Here is a 20,374-nt window from a genome sequence, read left to right on the forward strand (position 1 = left end):
TCTTAAATTTCTCCCATTTAGCCATTCTGTATGTACGAACTCAGCTTATTGTGTCATAGAGAGTGTCACAACTGAACTTCCCTGTGCTCACTTGACATTTGTACAATAGAAGCATGAAAAGATCCATGATTCAGAAGAAGAGAAAAATATTATAGAATGTTAGGGGTCTGAAAGCTGACAAATCCTGAAGACCTGGATAATAAAATGTGAGGCTGGATGAACACAGCAGGCCCAGCAGCATCTCAGGAGCACAAAAGCTGACGTTTCGGGGATGCTGCTGGGCCTGCTGTGTTCATCCAGCCTCACATTTTATTATCTTGGATTCTCCAGCATCTGCAGTTCCCATTATCACTCACCAAAACCTGAAGACCTGATGGCCTAAAATAAGTCTCAGCACAGGCATCAAAATGAAGGTTCTGATTCTTTCTAAAAAAAAACCCTCAAATGTGAAACAGTTCCACTGAACTGCAATCTAGCAAACGGTACTGCAATTCAAGAAAGGAGCAAGAGAGAACCCAAGAATCTACGGGGCAGTTAACCTAATATAAGTCATCAGACGAGTCTCAGTAATGCATTAAGAAAATAAGGGTACAAGCAAACTGAATCAATGTGGTATTGTGAATGAGAAATTGTGTTTGGAAAAATGAAGAGTTTTTTAAGGGTTCGATAATAGTTAATTCCGTTCAGTTAAGATAGGACTCATGGAACTGATGTTAATATTCTAACGTGGCTGGATGTTTGGTTAATTGACTGGAAACAGGAGAGACCAAAATTTTAGATTTCTCAAGCTGTGACTAGTGGAATGCTGCAGTGATCATTGTTGGGGTCTCAGCTATTTATGTTGAATATTTATATAAAGAAACCAAGAATAATGTGTCCAAGCTTGTGCAAAGTTATGTGGGAACATAAAATACTGCAGAGACATGGAGAGGTTGAGTAGGTAACAAGCTGCATGAAGCATGAAATGGGGACGTGTGAGATTTATTTTGGTAATAAGAATAAAAAAGAGCAGATTATTTTTAAAAAAGCATGAAATCTTACTCTATCCAACTCACACATGGTATTGAAAACCTCTATCAGAACTCCTTTCAGCTTTCTTCTCTCTGAGGGGAACAGTCGCAACTTCTTCAATCTATTCTTATAACTGAAGTTTCTCATCCCTGGAACCAATCAAGTATACTTCTTCTGCAGCCTCTTCAATGTGTTCATGTCCTTTACATAATGTGACACCCAGAACTGTGCACGGCACTTTAGCTGAGGTCTAACAAATGTCTTATACAAATTCAACATCACCTCCTTGCTCTTGCACTCTACACCCCTCATCATAATAATTTTTAAAATAATATTCATAAAGAACAAAGTATGCTTTACTTACTGCTCTCTCCACCTGTCCTGCATTTTCAATGATTTGTACACATAGATATCCAGATGGTCCTACTTTTGTACCTTAGAATTTTACCGCCTATTGTATACTTAAAATGTCCTTCCTTCCAAAACACATCGTCTCTCTCCTTCTGAATTACTTCTCTGCATTAAAACTCGTCTGCCTCCGATCTGTCTACTCTGCCAACTTGCCTGTGTCCTCTGTGACCTTCTGGAGTTCTACCCTGTCCTTTTCATTAGAAAATGTTGACCTTGCCAGTGATGCCCACATCTACTGATTGAATTAAGAAAAAAAAACTTCTGCTTGGTCTTCTTTGACTTGAAGGAAAGCAAACAGAACTTATGCGACTATTCCTCATAGCTAAAATTCTTCATTCCTGCCAACATTCTCATAACACTCTTCTCCAGCTTGTGCAGTATAATTACTTCCTCCCATAGTTGAATGGTATGCAATACTGTAGCTGCAACTAATTCATTTTTTTAATAAAGCTATTAAAACTCCTTTGGCTTTACAAGGACCTCAGCTAATAAAAGGAAGTACCCTCCATGTCTTCCTGACCATCATATTTACCTGTTATATTTCTTTCAGGAACTTGTGGCATATTGTCTGAGTTGTTCTGTTTCTCTACATTTTTCAGAATTGTATTCCCTTGCCATTTTAGTCTTCCCCAAATACCATGACTTCTCCAAATTGAGTTTCAATTAACTAACAGATCAGTTGACAGCTTCCTGCATGCCATGGCTTTCTCCTGATCTTCTTCAGCATGATCAATTTTTAATTTGTAAATTTGTATGATTCATTCATGCCTACAGCAAGGAGCCTAGTATAATAGTGACATTCAGAAGAGATGACGAGTGATTGAAAGTGGGACCCTGATTGTTTTTCTCCTTCCTCAGCTGGGCTGAAATGTCTACTCCTCATTTCTTTTATCTGGTTTGAATATTTTACTCATTTCTTAAAAATGAGGTTTCATTCTGATTTTCTCCTTATCTCTGCTAAAAATCTTGATTTCTTTCCACTGGAACACAGTTTGCAAATATAAGCAGCTTCTATTTTGTTACAAAGGGGAAGTTTTCCAAACTTACAAACATCAACAGCAACCTATAGCAGGTTACTGTAACATAAAAGTGTGAAAACAAGTGACTGTCAAGCATCTGAGATGTTTAGATGTTAATGGATCTTTGATATAATTTCTGGAAATAAATGAGGGGGTATTACTGGAGCCCCATTTATGAGCAGGTTTGTGCTTTATTCTGTGAATTTAACGTATGTAGCATAGTTTGGCAGTTGATCAGGTGATTAAGTGATAGAGTAGGGATAAAGGAGCACTTTCAGAATCTATGCTGTGTCAGTTACAGTCCAGAGATTTTTCATGAGTCCCCAACTTTTCACGGTACATAAATGACTTGAATGAGAGTCACAAGTATTAGAGTTTGCAGATAACAGCTAGTTGAGAGGCACATTAAGTTATGTAGAGTAAGTGCTGAAAGCTGTAGCCAGTAGAGTTCAGTGTGGTAAAGTGAGTGGTGAAAGGTTAATGGTAAAAGGCTAGGAGCTATGAATCAGTAAATAAATTTAAACTTTCATGCACAAAAATTTCAAATGCAAAACTGAATTCAGTAATTAAAAAGGTAATACAATGTTGTCTGTTATTTCAGAGTGTTCAAATCATATACATTTTATATTTGATGGCACAGAAGGAGGTTATTCTGGTTGCTGTACCTGGACTGGCTCTTTTATAGAAGAATTATGCTTAGCCCAATATCCTCATGTTTGCCAAAAGCCTTGCAAATTCCACTCCACAAATCCTTTTAAATATTTTGCGGAATCAGCTTCCAATGCAGTCAAATGTTCTAGATCTCGAGAGCTGAGAGTGACAACTGTTCTCCCCATCTTCCCTCTAGACCTGTTGCCAGTGATTTTAGAGCCATCGGCCCTTGCTGTTGGAGATACCAAAGTGTGGAGCTGGATGAACACAGCAGGCCAAGTGAACAGAGATAATGGGAACTGCAGATGCTGGAGAATCCAAGATAACAAAGTGTGAAGCGGGATGAACACAGCAGGCCAAGCAGCATTTCAGGAGCGCAAAAGCTGACGTTTCGGGCCTCAACCCTTCATCAGAGAGGGGGATGGGGAGAGGGTTCTGGAATAAATAGGGAGAGAGGGGGAGGCGGACCGAAGATGGATAGAGGAGAAGATAGGTGGAGAGGACAGTGTAGGTGGGGAGGTGGGGAGAGGATAGATCAGTCCGGGGAGGACGGACAGGTCAAGGAGGCAGGATGAGGTTAGTAGGTGGGAAATGGAGGTGTGGCTTTAGGTGGGAGGAGGGGATAGGTGAGAGGAAGAACAGGTTAGGGAGGTGGGGATGAGCTGGGCTGGTTTTGGGATGAAGTGGGGGGAGGGGACGAGCTGGGCTGGTTTTGGGATACAGTGGGGGAAGGGGAGATTTTGAAGCTTGTGAAGTCCACATTGATACCATTGGGCTGCAGGGCTCCCAAGCGGAATATGATTTGCTGTTCCTGCAACCTTCGGGTGGCATCATTGTGGCACTGCAGGAGGCTCATGATGAACATGTCGTCTAAGGAGTGGGAGGGGGCCCAGTGCATTCATCCAGCTCCACACTTTGTTATCCCGGATTCTCCAGCATCTGCAGTTCCCATCGGCTCCAGAAGCGCTTTACTTTCTCCGAAACACTTGCGCTATCTGAAACCACAATTCCATCACTTCTTGATCTTTTTTGTCCAAGGAAAATAATTATTATTTTTGCAATTTATGTTCATCATTGAAGTCCCACACCCCTGATAATATACCCAATGTCTTTCTAAGGTCTTTGAATCCTTCCTGAAGTATGGTGCCCGGTATTATCTGCAGTACTCCTGTTGACGGTGAACCAATGATTTATTAATGTCTTTGTGGATTTTTTCCTTGTTTTCATTGATCATCTCAAGGAACTAGAATGCCCTTTCCAAGTGACTGTTAACTTTGTCCTGGATTATTGTCTCCAAAAAACTTTTCCAGCACTACAGTTCTCTAAATCTCTGGCACCGCTGTTCATCTTGGAAGGCTTGCAGCCAATGCCTCTAAAATTTACATCTGTATTTTATGTAGTACCATTGGATCCATCTAAAAACAGAAACGTAGAAAGAAGAATCAGAATTAAGCAATTTGTCCCATCAAGCCCATACCACCATTCAACATAATCATGGCTGACCCTCTATCTCAAAGATACATTCCCATTCTCTCCCCATGCTGCTAGACATCTTCAGTTTCTACATAACTATCTTTCTCTTTCATAAACGTGACTTCACCCCCACATCAATCTGTGGTAGAGACATCGAATGGTTCACTGTCCTCTGAGTGAAGACACTCCTCTTCTTAGTTCGAAATGGCCTACCATGTATTCTGATCCGTGATTTCTTCTTCTCTGTCTGGCTATTGTGATGTGTATAGTTTGGTGTCAACTTTTATTTGCTAGTTTTCCTGTGCAGAACCTTGTGGATGAAAGAATGTCAGGATATGCAACAATGTAGAGTTGAGATAAAAATCAAATTAGCCTTGACCTTATTAAATGGTGGAGCAGGCCTGAAGGTTGAGTGGCCCACTTTTGTTTTTTAATCATATGTTTATATATTTACTATGTAAAAGGCATTATGTAAGCATCATGTAGGTTGTGCAAAATTTAATTGCATTACACCTGTAATTTAAGCACTGGAATGTTGGTTTAGTAACAAAATTACATGCATGACACATATGTGGAGAAACTCAGCAGCTCTGGCACACGTGTGAGGGAAAAACAGAGTCAACCTTTTCAGAGTTAACCTGTATCTCTCCACATGTGCTGCCTGACCTGCTAAGTTTGATATACAGCATACACTGTGTTTGTTTCAGATTTCCAGCATCCACTGTGCTTTGCCTTTATTACATCCATGGCAATTCAACACACCACACATACAGAGTGATGTATACCATATACCATCGTGATGAAAATGATAATGTGGGAGGTTCATGTGTGTAAAGGAAATATGGTCAGAAGGCAGGCCATGTTTGTTTATGTGTGACACTGACTTGATGCCATCTATGTCATTTTGAATCTTGCTGCTCCTTTCTCTCTTCATTCTTGCCAGGCATCACTAACAATTCCAGCATTTTTTACACTTGCCTAATTGCCCTTGAAGTAAATGGTTTGCTATGTCGCTTCAGAGAACCATTAAGTGTCATTGCTATGGAGCCAGACTTCCATCTAGACAAGACCGAGTAATGACAACAGATTTTCTTCTTTATGGGATATTATTGAATCAGATGAATTTTTATGACAATTGATGGTGATTACTACTGGCACTAGCTTGCAATTCCAGATTTTTATTAATTGAATTTAAAATATGCTAATTGTCAGCTGTGTTCTGAAGAAGAGCCATATCAGACTTGAGGCAATTACCTGTGTTTCTCTCTCCACTGCAAGGCCTACTGAGTTTCTGTAGCTCTGTTGTTTCCTTCCACAGGACATTAGCTGGTCCACTGGATTGCGAGTCTAGTGCCATTTACTGTTACACCACCATCTCCCCAATGTATTTTCTTAAACACTCTCAGTTAAAATTGTGCTCAGTGGCATGAGAGGTATTCTCATCACTGCTACTGAAAGAGAACATTAACATGTTACACTGGCCCTGTTTGAGTTTTTGAAAGTGCTGTGTATTTGGAGAAGTTGGTAACAGTTGATAAAATGTGTAGAGTGTGCTGCATGTGGAATAGCCATTACTTGTGACTACAAGGTTCTGAGCACCAATTTGTCCCAACTGTGGGACACGTTTCCCTGGGCTGCTGTGTGTGAGGGAGATGGTGTGAAGGCAACAGCAGTGAAAATAACCTACTCACAGAGAGAATTGGGAATAGGCTCTTAACACCTATGACTGACTAAGCCAGGAAGAGGAATCTGCTGTTCTCCAAAGAGATTGTCACAGAAGTGTGCAACCACTTGGATCCCAAGCTGTAGCCTCCAATCAGGATGAGACCACTGTTTTCAGCGACCATGAAGGTGTCCATGGCATTCAATTTGTTTGGGTCCAGATCCTACCAAGCCAAAACAGGGGACACAGCTAACATCTCCAGGCTGCCATTTGGTGCTCCGTCAGAGAGGTAACAGAGGTTCTGTCTTCCATGACTTTGTTGTTTTCTCTGAACTGAAAGGGACAGGAGGAGCATGCGTATGGCTTCTGCAGGATAGTGCACTTCTCCACAGTGCAGGGTGCAATTGGCTGCACATTACTGGCTTCGCGAACACTGTACCCGGATGGTGATATGAACTGAAACTATTTAACTTTCCATTCATACTCTATGGACTTGTTGTGTAACCATACTCAACACACCACCCTAGTGAATGTCTTCTACCCTGGGAGTAGCCATGAGACATTTATTCTACACTAGCCTTCAGTTGCAAGAATCGTTCAGCCAAAACAGAGATGGGAATCAAGGACGATAAGTGTTACATTGTTAATAATACCCTGGGCAAACCAGCCACACAAGACCAACATGCTGCTTGGTGGACCATCTTCAAGCAGATAGCAGATTACTAAAACAATGATTACCTTGCCTGGAGGAGCCCTGTACTGGCCAGAGCAAGTATCCACCTTGTTTTGAAATGTTTCTCCTTTTACATCCTGGTCATTATGAAGACGCAGTCTTTAATTACCACCAGGGATATAGCAAATACCTCAGAAGGAGGAGCAAGAAGATAGGAGAAACGGAGCAAGAAGCCAGACCATCAATGTACAAGCTGGGCTTTGTTCATGTGCGTCACTTGACTTTGTTTCTCATGAATAAAACAACAAATCTCCATTGTTTAGACATTCTATACCTTATCATCTATTTGTATCGGATCATCAGATTTTCCTTGGTCCTAAAATAAAAGCCACCAGGGAGTAAATCATCTGATATCAACTTTATGCAACAGAGCATCAATACTTGAATTAATCATCCTTAGTGCCTGTCTTCTGTGTGCCTTGGTCTGCCCTAGTGCAACAATTTAGTTCTACCCCAGTGGCAGCAGAATGCTTGATGGAAGAACGGCTGCTTGCAAGTGCCTTGTGGGGCAGTCTCAAGCAGCACTTGGATTTGAAAGCTTGGCTTCACATATGCTACCTCAGCATGGTCAGTGGCAAACCTAGCTGGCTGGTTGAAAAAGCAGCAGGGCCACTGAGAGAATGGTAGTGGCTGGAGCACAAACGCTGACATCCTGAGAGAGAGCAGCAGGTTTGTGCTGCACAGCCCGGCACCACTCCATTGGGTTGGTACCTAGGCAATTCTGGCTGTGCCAGAAGGTGGATTTCCGGATTGGGAGACTCTGTAAAACCCTTTGAGTACCGGTACCTGTAGTTGTGATGGCAGCTTTCCAAACCTTGTGACGAAAGCTAAGAATGGCTGATCTCAGTCTGAGCTCCCGTTGCAGCACTGATTGGCTGGGTGTAGCCTTCTTGTGCCGCCATGGAAACCACCACAGTTCACGGTTGGGCCCACAGGTTTGCTACCACTTCCCCTTTGGGAAGAATATGACGCAAGCTGTGCTCACAGCTCAAGTCAGCCTGGAGTCCGACTTCTGCATGTTTCTTGACATTGGCAATGGGATGGTGGCACGCATGAATAATGTTTGTCTGCATGACCTTCAACCTTTTTGGCTGAGGGTAAAGTATGAATTTAGAAGGTAATAAGTAGGAGCTTACCATGAGTCTCTCTAGGCTACTGTTCACTGGTCACTGCCTCTATGACCACTGCTGCAATGGTGGAAAGCACTGTCTCCTCTATGGAGATGAGCAGAAGCAGCATTACGCACAGCCCACAGCCCTCACCCCTCACCCAAGCAGTGAGTTGCTTTCTAATCATTCAAGGCCACCTTATCCTGCAAAGAGTGGGAAGCGTGTTTTTGAGTGTGATACTAACCATTTGAAAGTTGTGCATGCCAGAATTACATAGCTGGCAGTATGTGCAATCTGTGAGGTGTGAGTATGTGGTTTGTGGCACTTCAGAGTTTATGAAGGTAAGCTCACATTGTGAATGTGAGGTATGAGTTCAAGTTAATCATGATTGTTGTTAGGCAAGTGAAGGAAATGTGGTAAAAGGAAAATTGTGTAAAGCTAATGGTACTTAGGAAATGACATTTGAAGATACATTCTCCAACCCTAACTACGCATGAATGAGACCGTCAGATTTGTTTTGGCACTGCATCCAAATGCTCAAGGCTAGATTGTGGCCACTTACCATAATGGCTATCTGTTCGGACGGACTTTGCAGTTTTGTTTGAGTGTGAACTGAGGCACTCCGAAAAAAAGAGGATCTATCTCCAATGTAGCTCTGAAACCAAGGCCTGCAGCATGGTATCTGAGAATCTTGGGGCACACTGTTTGGTCTGTTGTACTATATTTATAGATTCTGCCTGATCTACGACTATTATTTAACCAGTTCAAGCTCATGCTGCAGTCAAAATAATGCAGATTAGGATTAGATTGTGGCCTGTACTGAGGCATACAGCCCCTCAACAGTATTGGATTGCATGGCACAATCATTAAAATTACAGTGTGAAATTTGCCTACTTCCTGTGTTGTTTTTGATGGTTACAGGATAAACATTAAGACTGTGATCCCTGTACCCACTTTCAAAGGTATTCCATGTTAATGGCTGGTATTGCTGCAGTTATGTTTTATTTCTCTAGTACCATTTTCTAACCTCTACCAGCTGGTTCAATGTTTCTTTTCTTTCTATGTACATGACAACCTGAAATCTGTAAATGGCAACAATTTATTTATACCATGCCTGTGATGCAGCAAAATCTGCCAAGGCACTTAACAGGAGAATTAAAAAAATACTAAGCCACCTTTTTTAAAAAAATTAGAACAAATGGTTTAAAGCTTTGCCAAAGGGGTAGTTTTTAAAGGAAGAAAACAAAGATAAGATAATTGGTGAGGGGATTTGAGAGCTTATGTCCCTGGAAGCTGAAGGCACCAGCAATGATGGATGAACCATTAAAAATGAGGATGCTCAAAGTCAAAATTGAAAGACCACAGATGTTTCAGAGGATCATAGGACTGGAGAAAATTACAGAGGTATCGGAGGAGCAAAACCATGGATGGATTTGATAATGAGGGTGAGGAATTAAAGATCAAAGTATAGCTCATCAAGGAGACATAGTAGGTTGGTAAGCACAGGTGTGAATTAGGACATGGACAGCAGAGAATTGGATGAATGTTTATGGAGACTTGTGGAAGAATGGTCCGGAGTGCATTAGAATGGTGAAGTCTACAGAAGATCTTCCCAAATGGGCTTTGGAGAATCTTGAGATCATGAACATCAAGGCAGTAATGGCTGCCAAGGTAGTCCTGACCACATTATAGCAACTGGGTACAGGATCATTCTTCCCGCTCCCACTTTCCCTTGTTTCCCCAACCTCGCGCTCTCTGTTTTCCATGAAGGCGCACAGAAATCACCAAGCATTGAAGTGGGATCTCAGTAGGAAAATGTTTCAGGAAGCGCTGATGTAGAAGTAACAAGAGAATAAATAACGGAGGGTTTCCGCAGCAAGTGAGCTAAGGCAGTGATAGAATGGAATAGAAGAAAAATTTATTGTCACGTACTTTTATTTGAAAAATACAGTGAAAAGCTTTATTAGTTGCCCTACCATGATGCCTATGTTAATGACAGAAGTCATAGGTAATAAGAAATAAAATTTTTTTAAAAAGTTCATCATAGTTCAGTCAAAAGCTCCAGGCGAGGGAAAAATCAATTTAAAGAGCAATGGAATACTTGGAAGAGGCAGCCAGGAAGAGACCGCCAAGCTGGGCCACTGGAATATTGGGCTGGAAGCCTCCACTGGAGAAGATTGACATTCTGAGCCAAGACCACCAGCTGGATCATTGAAGTACCTCAAAGCTGACACCAAAGCAGGCCTCCACATGGGAGCAAAACCTCCATGCATTGACTCAACTGCCTCACCAGGAGACTGCCATGCCAGGCTGAGGTGTTGAGTGCTGTAATGGAGCACAGGCATCGCTATTGGAACAGGAGGGATCTGTACCATTGGGATGGTCTCCACCTGACCCGAGCTGGGACCAGTGTTCTAGCGAAAAAGCTAAATAAGGTGGTCAACAGGACTTTAAACTAGAAAGTGGAGGGTAGGGAAGGATAAGACTCCGAGAAGTATAATGGCCAATGGGAAACAAAGCAGCAGGTTAACACCTGTGGGGTGGATTCAACTGCATGGAAAAGTGTATATATATAAAAAGGAACACTCAGGAAAGATTACGAAAGAGTCGAGAACACAAAATAGGACAGTGATTGGAAAGGGTCAGGAGTCAAACTTCAAGCACGCTGGATAAAGGAATGACAAAGAGAAGAGGGACAGTAAATACAGGACTGAAGATGTTGTATCTGAATGCACACAGTATACAAACTAAGGTAAATGAGCTGTGGCACAGATTGAAATTGGCAGGTATGATGTGATGGGCATCACGGAGATGTGGCTGCAAGGGGTTCAGGACTGGGAGCTAAATATCCAAGGATATACATCCTATGGAAAAGATAGGCAGGTGGGCAGAGGGAGGGGGGTTACCTTATTAGTAAGAAATGAGTAAATCAATAGTAAGAAACAATGTAGGGTCAGATGGTGTAGATTCTGTGTGGGTAGTGTTGAGGAACTGCAAAGGTGAGAAAAAGAACATGTGAGTTGTGTACCGGTCTCCAAACAGTAGTCAAGAGCTGGAGCACAAGATACACCAGGAGATGGAAAAGGTGTGTAAAAAAGGCAAGGTTACAATGATCCTGGGAGATTTCAATATGCACGTGGACTGGGAAAATCCGGTTGGTGGTGGATCACAAGAAATTTGTGGAATGTTCATGAGATGACATTTTGGAGATAAGGGAACTTAAAGTGAAGGAACCTTTAGGAGGCAGTGACCATAACACGATAGGATTTACTCTGCAATTTGAGAAGGAGAAGGTGGAATCAGAGGTATTAGTATTACAGCCGAACAAAGGTAACCACAGAGGCGTGAGGAAGGAGCTGACCTGAATTGACTAGGACAGGAGCCGAGCAGGACAGACAGTAGAAAAGCAATGGCAGGAGTTTCTGGAAGTAATTCAGGAGACGCAGCAAAAACTCATCTCTAGGAAAAAGAAAGATGGCACAGGGACAATGGGGCAACCATGACTGAAAGTCAGGGACAGCATAACAGCAAATGAGAAAGCATACATTGCGGCCAAGGGCAATGGAAACCCAAAGGATTGGAACACCTACAAAGACCAACAGAGAACACCCAATAAGGACATAAGGAGGGAGAAGATTATGTGAGGGTAAACTAGCCAGTACTATAAAAAATGCAAGAGTTTCTTTAGGGAAAAAGAAAGGAAAAAGTGGACATTGGGCCTCTGGAAAATGGTGCTGGAGAAGTAGTAATGGGGAACAAAGAAATGGCAGAGGAACTGAATAAGTATTTTGTGTCAGTCTTCAGAGTGGAAGATATAAGTAACATGCCAAAAATTCAAACGAGTCAGGTGAAAGAGGTGAGTATGGTGACCATCACCAAGGAGAAGGTGCCGAAAAACTGAAAGGTCTGAAGTGGATAAATCAGCTCGACCAGATGAACTGTACCCCTAGGCTCTGAAGGAGATAGCTAAAGAGACAGTGGAGGCATTAGTGGTGATCTTTCAGGAATCACTGGAGTCAGCGAGGGACCCAGAGGACTGCAAAAACACGAGTGTAACCCCCTGTTGAAGAAGGGAATGAGACAAAAAATAGAAAATTACAGGCCAATTAGGCTGACCTCAATTGTTGGTAAGATTTTAGAATCCATTGTGAAGGATGAGATTTCTGAATATTAGGAAGTGCATGGTAAAATAGGGCAGAGTCAGCTTGGTTTCATCAAAGGGAGGTCATGCCTGACAAATCTGCTGGAATTCCTTGTGGAGGTAACAAGCAGTTTAGACCGAGGAGAGCCAATGGATATTATCTACTTAGATTTCTAGAAGGCCTTTGACAAGGTGCCACACAGGAGGCTGCAGAGTAAGATAATGGCCCATGGTGCGAGAGGCAAGGTGCTAGCATGGATAGGAGATTGCTTTCTGCCTGACAGCCAGAGTGTGGGGATAAAAGGGTCCTTCTCAGAATGGCAGCCAGTGCTAAGTGGTGTTCCGCAGGCATCAGTGTTAGGGCTACAACTCTTCAATTTATACCTTAATGATCTAGATGAAGGAACTGAGGGCATTCTGGCTAAGTTTGCAGATGATACGAAGATAGATGGAGGAACAGGTAATATTGAGGAATTGGTGAGACTGCAGAAAGATTTAGACAGGTTAGGAGTGTGGGCAAAGAAATGGCAAATGGAATACAACATTGGAAAGTGTGAGGTCATGCAATTTGGTAGGAAGAATTAGAGGCATAAACTATTTTCTAAATAGGGAGAAAATTGAGAAATCTGAAGTGCAAAGGGACTTCGTAGTTCTAGTCCAGGATTCCCTTAAGGTAAACTTGCAGTTTGAGAAGGCAGACACAATGTCGGCATTTATTTTGAGAGGACTAGAATATAAAAGCAGGGATGTACCTCTGAGGCTTTATAAGGCTCTGGTCAGACCACATTTAGAATATTTGGAGCAATTTTGGGCCCTATACCTTATGAAGGGTATACTGGCCCTGGAGCGCATCCGGAGGAGGTTCACGAGAATGATGCCAGGATTGAAAATCTTAACATATGAGGAATGGTTGAGGACTCTGAGTCTACACTTGATAGAGTTTAGAAGAAAGGAGGAAATGTAATTGAAACTTACAGAAAATTGAACAGCCTGGACAGAGTGGATGTTGGGAAGATGTTTCCATTCACAGGAGAGACTAGGATTTAAGGCACAACCTTAGTGTCCAAGGGAATGTAAGAGAGAGACCCTTTAGAATGGACATGAGGAGAAACATCACCAGCCAGAGAGTGGTGAGTCTATGGAACTCACTCCTTCAGAAGACTATGGAAGTCAGATCATTGAGTACATTTAGGACAGAGATAGATAGGTTCTTGACTGTCAAGGCATCAAAGGTTATGGGGAGAAAGTAGGAGAATGGGGTTGAGAAACTTATCAAACATGATTGAATGGCTGAGCAGACTTGTTGGGCCAAATGGCTAATTTCTGTTCCAATGTCTCATGTTTTAAATAGGCATTCCTTATGATGATATGGCTATGTGACTAGAAGCTAACAATACCCAGGTTGCAAGCAGACTGGGCCACATTCAGACCATTACTAAGAAAGGAAATAAGGCTGACTATGTCCATTCTTTTATTAATACAGTTATGTTTCATTTATTACTTTAAAATCTAGTTTCACTTTATGAATTGCCTTGAGATTCCTAGTTTTGTTTTGGATACTATATGCATTGCTGAACTCATAGTTTAATTTGTTTTTTCCCTCTTGCTCTACTTTTAATTCATTTTATACTGATATAATTTCTCCCTATATTTGAAAGTCTGTAACTTTATCTGTTCCTGACCATTCATATAATCTCCACTGCTTTCCTTTTATCTGTCCTGTCCTCTCAATTCCTTCACCCACCTGCTCAAGTGCAGTTAGGGATGTGGAATCTGTGAATGAATAAGCAAAGAGTTGTTGGTGGCAGTATACCATTTAAATGAGACCTCTTCTTTCCCTCGCCACTCTTCAGCCATTCACATACCTTCCTGATCTGGTAACCTAAATGTCAAGTCAGCCTCAAATTGCAATCCTGAAATTTGCATCTTTGAAGTTTTGCTTCTTAACACAATCCCTGACACTGATTTAGGAGGGACCCACAGTGACTTTGCTCATGACATTGATGTGACACAAATTCTTCTCCAGTTGCACCTAAAAAAAATTCTTTAAGATATAGACAATGCATTCTTTTTGACTGTTGGTTATGATCATGGAAGAATCTGCTATTTCCTACTTACCAATTACCCTCCGATGATTTTTCCTGTTTTACTTGCTACCTTTTGACATTTCCTGCTTCATGACAGCACAGTTAGCATTCTGGCATTTGTGACTGCAGCCTTCATCTGTACCCCCACTTGTAGCAGATATGTAGTAATGTTGAATGCCACTATTTTCAGAGTACTTCCCGTCTGTTTCCCCTACATTCCCCCTTCCACGTTAACTGAAAATGATACAGTTGTTGTTCTACTTGAGTATTTTTTTCTGATCAGTGACTGGGCTCCATCCAGAAATTTCTAAACCTCCCTGTGTCTCAGACTGGACTGTGCAGTCAAGCTCAGAAAATCTGAGCTGGAAGATCTCATGATGGATACATTTCCTATATCATTCAGGCCGATCTTAATGGCCATAATTTCCCATTTCCTGCAGTTTCAACACCCAGTCTGTGCTGCAACAATCTTAATTCATTATTGTCAGAAATTATTTGTTTTTAGTGTGAATTGCCTTTACTAATGTTTAGATTATAATCAGTTGATGCATTCAATTTGACTTTAACTAGTTAATTATTTATTTTTATTAAGCAAGTATTTATCTGTTGTTTAAGTGTGTCGGCCATTTATTCCATACAAATTGGATTCCGGTAATGTTGGCTTTACTCCACCTGATGTAGTGGTGTAGTGGCAGTGTCTCTGACCTACTAATTTACAGATTTTATGCCAATACTCTTGAAACATAGGTTCAAATCCCATCATAGCAGATGGTGAAAGTTGAATTCGACCAAAATCTGGAGCTAAAAGCTGGTCGAGTGGTGTCTAAGTGTCAATGGTCATAAAACCCATCTGGTTTACTGATGTCTTTCCGGGTAGGGAATCTGCCAACTTTGTGATCTGACTTACAGGTGACTGTAGACCCTCAGAAATGTGGTTTGCTCTTAACTATACAAATGGTCTATTGAGAGTAAACAAATTTCAGCCTTGCAGAGACACCTGCGTGCCATGAAAGAATGAAATGAGAAAAGCCTTGATTAAGGCTATTTGGCCATCTTCTTTTAAAACTTTAATTGTATTGTTAAAGACTTAAATACCACAGGAAACACCAGACTGTAATTGTAGGGCTTCAGTGTGATTAACTCTGTGCTGGCGATATTGTCAACTTTGTGTTCTTTCTTCTGTTCATCCGCCATTTATATAGTTCTTTTAAAATGTGCTTTTCTTTGCCCCACAATTTTTTCTGCTGCAGTTCCCAGTGTTTTTAGGGGGTGCTGCTTTCTGCCCTTCCTTTTAATTGACAGCAGCTTTTTGTGGTACATATACTCCATTTATGTTTCAGCTACAATATTTCAAATTATATGTCGTCTACTATTTTATTGAGTTTAAGTATGACACATTTACGCTTAATACTCACAAAATTAGAATTTGTTAACAAGATCAACTTGGAACATTTGTTTTTGATGAAATTGCATTTCTTTTTAAAACACGTTTAGATCTGAAGGTTACATGGTATAGTAAGCAGAAGGAGATCAAACAATCACGGTTCTTCAAGATGGTTCAGTTTGAAGATACTTATCAGCTGGAAATTGCTGAAGTCTACCCGGAGGATGAAGGAATCTATAAATGTGTGGCATCCAACTCTGCTGGCGAAGTGTCATGTACTGCAAACTTAAAACTGGAAGGTAAATTAGCTTAAATCATTATGTTTAGCTTTACATTGCTACATTTGTCATTATTTTTACACATCTGTTTTCCTGGTATGAACTCTGAAGCATTCCTCTGCCTGCACTTGTTCTCGCTGTTTGACATTGCCTGCATCATTCATTTCTAAACATCATCACAATTTGGCCAGCAACTGTGTTCACTTCTCGGGACAGCATGTGCATTTTGTGCTTGTGCTGCTGAACGCCATTCCTCCTTGCCTTTTTACCTACCATTTGTTGAAGCATTTTCATCAGTTTTAGACCTCATCAATCAACTCACCTAGTCTACACATCTTTTCATATCTGTTGTATCCCATGGCCAGTTCTTTCATCCACCTCTGAAGTAAACAATAGAGGCCATCTTATGTGCACTGTGGAATTCCACCGTAACATGATCATCCTTTATCATTAAATACGTTTCTTTTGTTTAAAGGATCGTAATGTGTTACAACTGTAATTTAATAAGGAATAAAGTTTTTTTAATTTATTCATTCTGTTTGGATTTTTTGATTAAGGTTAGGTCTTCTCTTGCAGTGGTTTCAATTTTAAGATTTTTCCAGAGAACTAAGAAATAAGATGAAAGTTTTTATCAAATGCACCTAAGTAATTCAAACATAGAAAGACTTTTTAAAAAGTGTTGCACGTCTGTGCTTTGGCTTTTCGTTTCTAATGCCAGTCATACAGTTCAACCCTGATTTCCTTTCCAGGATATAAAAAGGTTGATTACATCAAAGACTCAGTATCTTATATATGTCCTTGTTTGGTTCTTCTGAAGGAGCATCATAAACAATTGCTTACTTTTATTAACAGCATTTTAAGTAGGCAAGTTCACAATAGGGCAGCAGTCAAATTTTATGTAATAGTTTCTGGTGTCCCCAAATCAGAGACCTTGGGACTGCATAATGGACCATTAATGAAGCCAAGAAAAGCCCTGGTACTTCATTTTGATAATTCTGAGAACAATGCCACCCTTTTATTGATGCAAGAATAAAATTAGGATAGTGTGAACTGATTCAGCAATTTCAGCAAAGTACAGTTCATGTCAGGCAATAACTGCACACAATATAAATGATGCTGCTGAAAAATCTAGTGCTACTACATGTGCAATAATTGAAGTTCAAACAATTTATCCTTGATTTTTTTTCTACTCCTGTTTGGTTTCACACGTCCTATAACCTCATGTTTCTAAAATCTGATCACTTTTATGCACCATTTAAAAAACCTTTCATCTTCATTTATATAGATGCGTTCATCTTCATCTTGAGAATTTGCAAGAGAAGAACTAAATCTTCATTTTTTTTCCATGAATGCTGTTTTTTCCTTTAGAATGTAGCAGATGTTATTGAGGAAAAGGACATGGGAGTTTTCCTCAATCAAGTGAATTGCACTTCTTTAGCATGTGGCTCGCATGCTGGGTTGCCCTTTGGACAACATGAGCTGTTGCTTTTGTTATTTTACCAGTCATGATTTAATATCATGATTAATATTTTGTCTTTTGTTACTCAGATTACAAAGTGCAAAGCGTAGATAGTCAGAGCATAACAACTGCTGGAAAAGCTGTAGACGAATCCATCGTTTCAAAGACTTTTGAAGTATCAAAAATGCATGTGGAGTCCCCTGTGACCATAACGCATACAAAGAACTATGCAAAAGAAATCAGTTTACAGCAAGAACATACAAACAATGTTCAGATGTTTGAAAGTGTTTCCATGAGTTCATCGAGCAAGACTGTTTCTTCTGAAAGATGGGAAGAATGCCAAAAAATTGCCAAGACAGAAACACTTAGAAGTGGCTGCCAATGTCCACCAAAAATTGTGCAAGATATGAATAGTGTCACAGTTTTGTTAGGTGAAACGGCATCTCTAAAATGTCAGGTCTTAGCATTCCCAAGACCTGAAATAAAATGGTACAGAGAAGACCAAGAACTTGTGGAAGTTAAGAGATTAAAAATTGTCACTATAACAGAGGATGAAGTCTTAACGTCATCAGAATTAATTGTACGAGAAGTTCAAGAAAAAGACACAGGGACCTATAGATGTAAAGCTGTTAATCTTTATGGTGAGGTTAAATGTGAAGCTGAAATAAATGTTACTGCAGCCATACCTGCCCTTGAGGTTCCCATGATTCTGCTTGCACTTAGTGATCTAAGGGTGAAAACTGGTCAGGTGGCACAATTCATCTGCTCTTTTAGTGGGCAGTCTTTCTCAGAGGTCATTTGGAGTCACAGAAGCAAAAGACTGGAAGAATCAGAAAGACTGAAGATTTCTCAGAATGGAAATGTCATGTCACTCACAATCCTTAATGTGCATTTAGCAGATCAGGGACAGTACAGCTGTACTGCAAGAAACGAAGGTGGTGAAACGAAGTCTACAGCTGTACTAATAGTTGAAGGTGGTTGTTTCTAATTTTATTTACGAACAAAATCCTGATCTATCCACTTCTTTGTTTCGTTTCCAAAATAAGTGTAGTATCACGTTAAGAAGATCCTAAATTTACTTTTTAATAGTAAAATATTTAGTTAAACATGTTTAGTTAGTGATTTATATAAAACTTAACACTAGATATTTCATCACACCAATCTGCATGTGTTATTGAAAACACTGAGTCTTGCTGTTATAAAATTGTACAAATATTTACTTTGCTGAAATTGATAAGACAGTTAACATTTATCCTAATTTTATTCTTGCATAGCTGAAGAATCAAAACCCAAAACAGGTGCAAAAATTCCTACTGATAGCAATTCAGATAGCACTAAAACTGAACAAAGACCACATATTACATCTGATAGCAAACTAGAAGTACTAAAGAAGCCATCAAGTCCACCACCATCTTCAACCAAAAGGCCAATTCGAAGAGAGAAGCAAAGGAGCCATGATTATTATCCTGACATAGTGCCCTTTGATGAGCTAATAGACACTGGAGCCATAGCACCGATGTTCTTAGAAAAGTTGCCACCAGAAGTCATTGTACAAAACGGAGAAGATGTTTTACTGTTTTGCCTTGTAAAAGGTGTACCATCACCCTGTGTACTTTGGCTGTACAACCAACGCATTGTTGAAGAATCTTCATTGTGTTCCATTAAACATGATGGGTTGCTATGCAGTTTAAAGTTACAGAAAGTCAGCCAGAATCACAGTGGCACTTATTCATGCAAAGCGATTAACCCTGCTGGAGAAACAGCGTGCAACACACTACTTAGAGTGACAGGTTGGCAATTGCATGCTTTGGTCCTTCCCAATGTGACTCTATCATGCATCTCAGCACATCTCATTGAAAGATTTTTTGCAGAAAGGCATCTTTTGACCTGTGGATTATTGCATTTCTTTTTTTCCTGAAATCAGAATAGGCATGTTGAGGCATGTTTGATGGTTTGATACAGAACAAAATGGAGAATGACTTTTTTTTTGTAAAACCCTGGACTGACTGAACTCACTTTGTAAATTGAACAGTTGCCTGGTACAGCCTTCTGGAAATCATAATTAGCAGCTACACTTTAATGGTTCTGCATGTATGTTTCGGATGTCTTTGCATATTCCATGTATTCCTGGTTTCATTTTCTTATTTTGCATTTTTAATATAGGAATGGAAAATAGTATTGTATTCTTGCTATGATATTCAATATTATTCATTTCCATGCAGCTCCAAAGATTCAAGACAAAATTGAACAGCAAATAGAAATGGAAGTGAGAGGTAATATTTTCATCATTATTTGCTAAAAAATTCTTGAATTTTATATCAATTTTAGGTTCCAACTACTGCCCTGTATGCATTGGTATTTTGCCATCGTAGTAAGTTGTGTTGCATTGCAAAATATCAAAATCGCATGTTATTTGTTTCTGATTTGTTTACAAGTCTGGTTTGTTGTCGTCATTTTCGTATTGGCGTAAACAAAATAATCCTTTAACTTCAATATTTATTTTACAGGCAACTTTACTTTTTTAACATGTACTAGTTCCTCAAAATTCATCCGAATTTCAATTTTGCATTGCTTATTATCGTAATTGATATGCTGCAACAGAAATATGTAGAGATGCATGTTAGATTCTATTAAGAAATGTATAATGAGGTGTTTAAATCAATTGTCAATTATTTGCCATTTCATAATTGAATGCTAGACGTGTATATTTATTTTATGATTACTAGAATTAGTACTTCTGTTTGTATCATGCATTTCTGAGTTACCATTAAGGTTTACAATACTAATTGCATCTGGTATTTGCGAGGACTTATAGGGTGCATTCTGCTAAAGAAACCTAGTCAGGGTATTTTTCATTTATGTGTCTAGTTTTTCCATTTACATGACATCAGTCTATCTTCATGTATTCACACTGGCTTGCAGATAGCAGTATGTGTTCATGTACACTGGCATTTT

General features: G+C 40.1%; 1 protein-coding gene across 1 annotated transcript in view; it reads left to right on the plus strand.

The window, feature by feature from the left end:
- Nucleotides 1-20,374, plus strand: part of ttn.2 (titin, tandem duplicate 2) — a 339,406-nt gene that overhangs the window by 41,446 nt on the left and 277,586 nt on the right. Inside the window, exons 39-41 of the mRNA XM_059647196.1 lie at nt 15,793-15,981; nt 17,509-18,399; nt 19,642-19,692. Coding sequence (XP_059503179.1) covers nt 15,793-15,981; nt 17,509-18,399; nt 19,642-19,692 — 1,131 coding nt within the window. The remainder of the gene's footprint in view (nt 1-15,792; nt 15,982-17,508; nt 18,400-19,641; nt 19,693-20,374) is intronic.

Source organism: Stegostoma tigrinum, chromosome 7, assembly GCF_030684315.1.
Source record: "Stegostoma tigrinum isolate sSteTig4 chromosome 7, sSteTig4.hap1, whole genome shotgun sequence".
Classification (NCBI taxonomy): domain Eukaryota; kingdom Metazoa; phylum Chordata; class Chondrichthyes; order Orectolobiformes; family Stegostomatidae; genus Stegostoma; species Stegostoma tigrinum.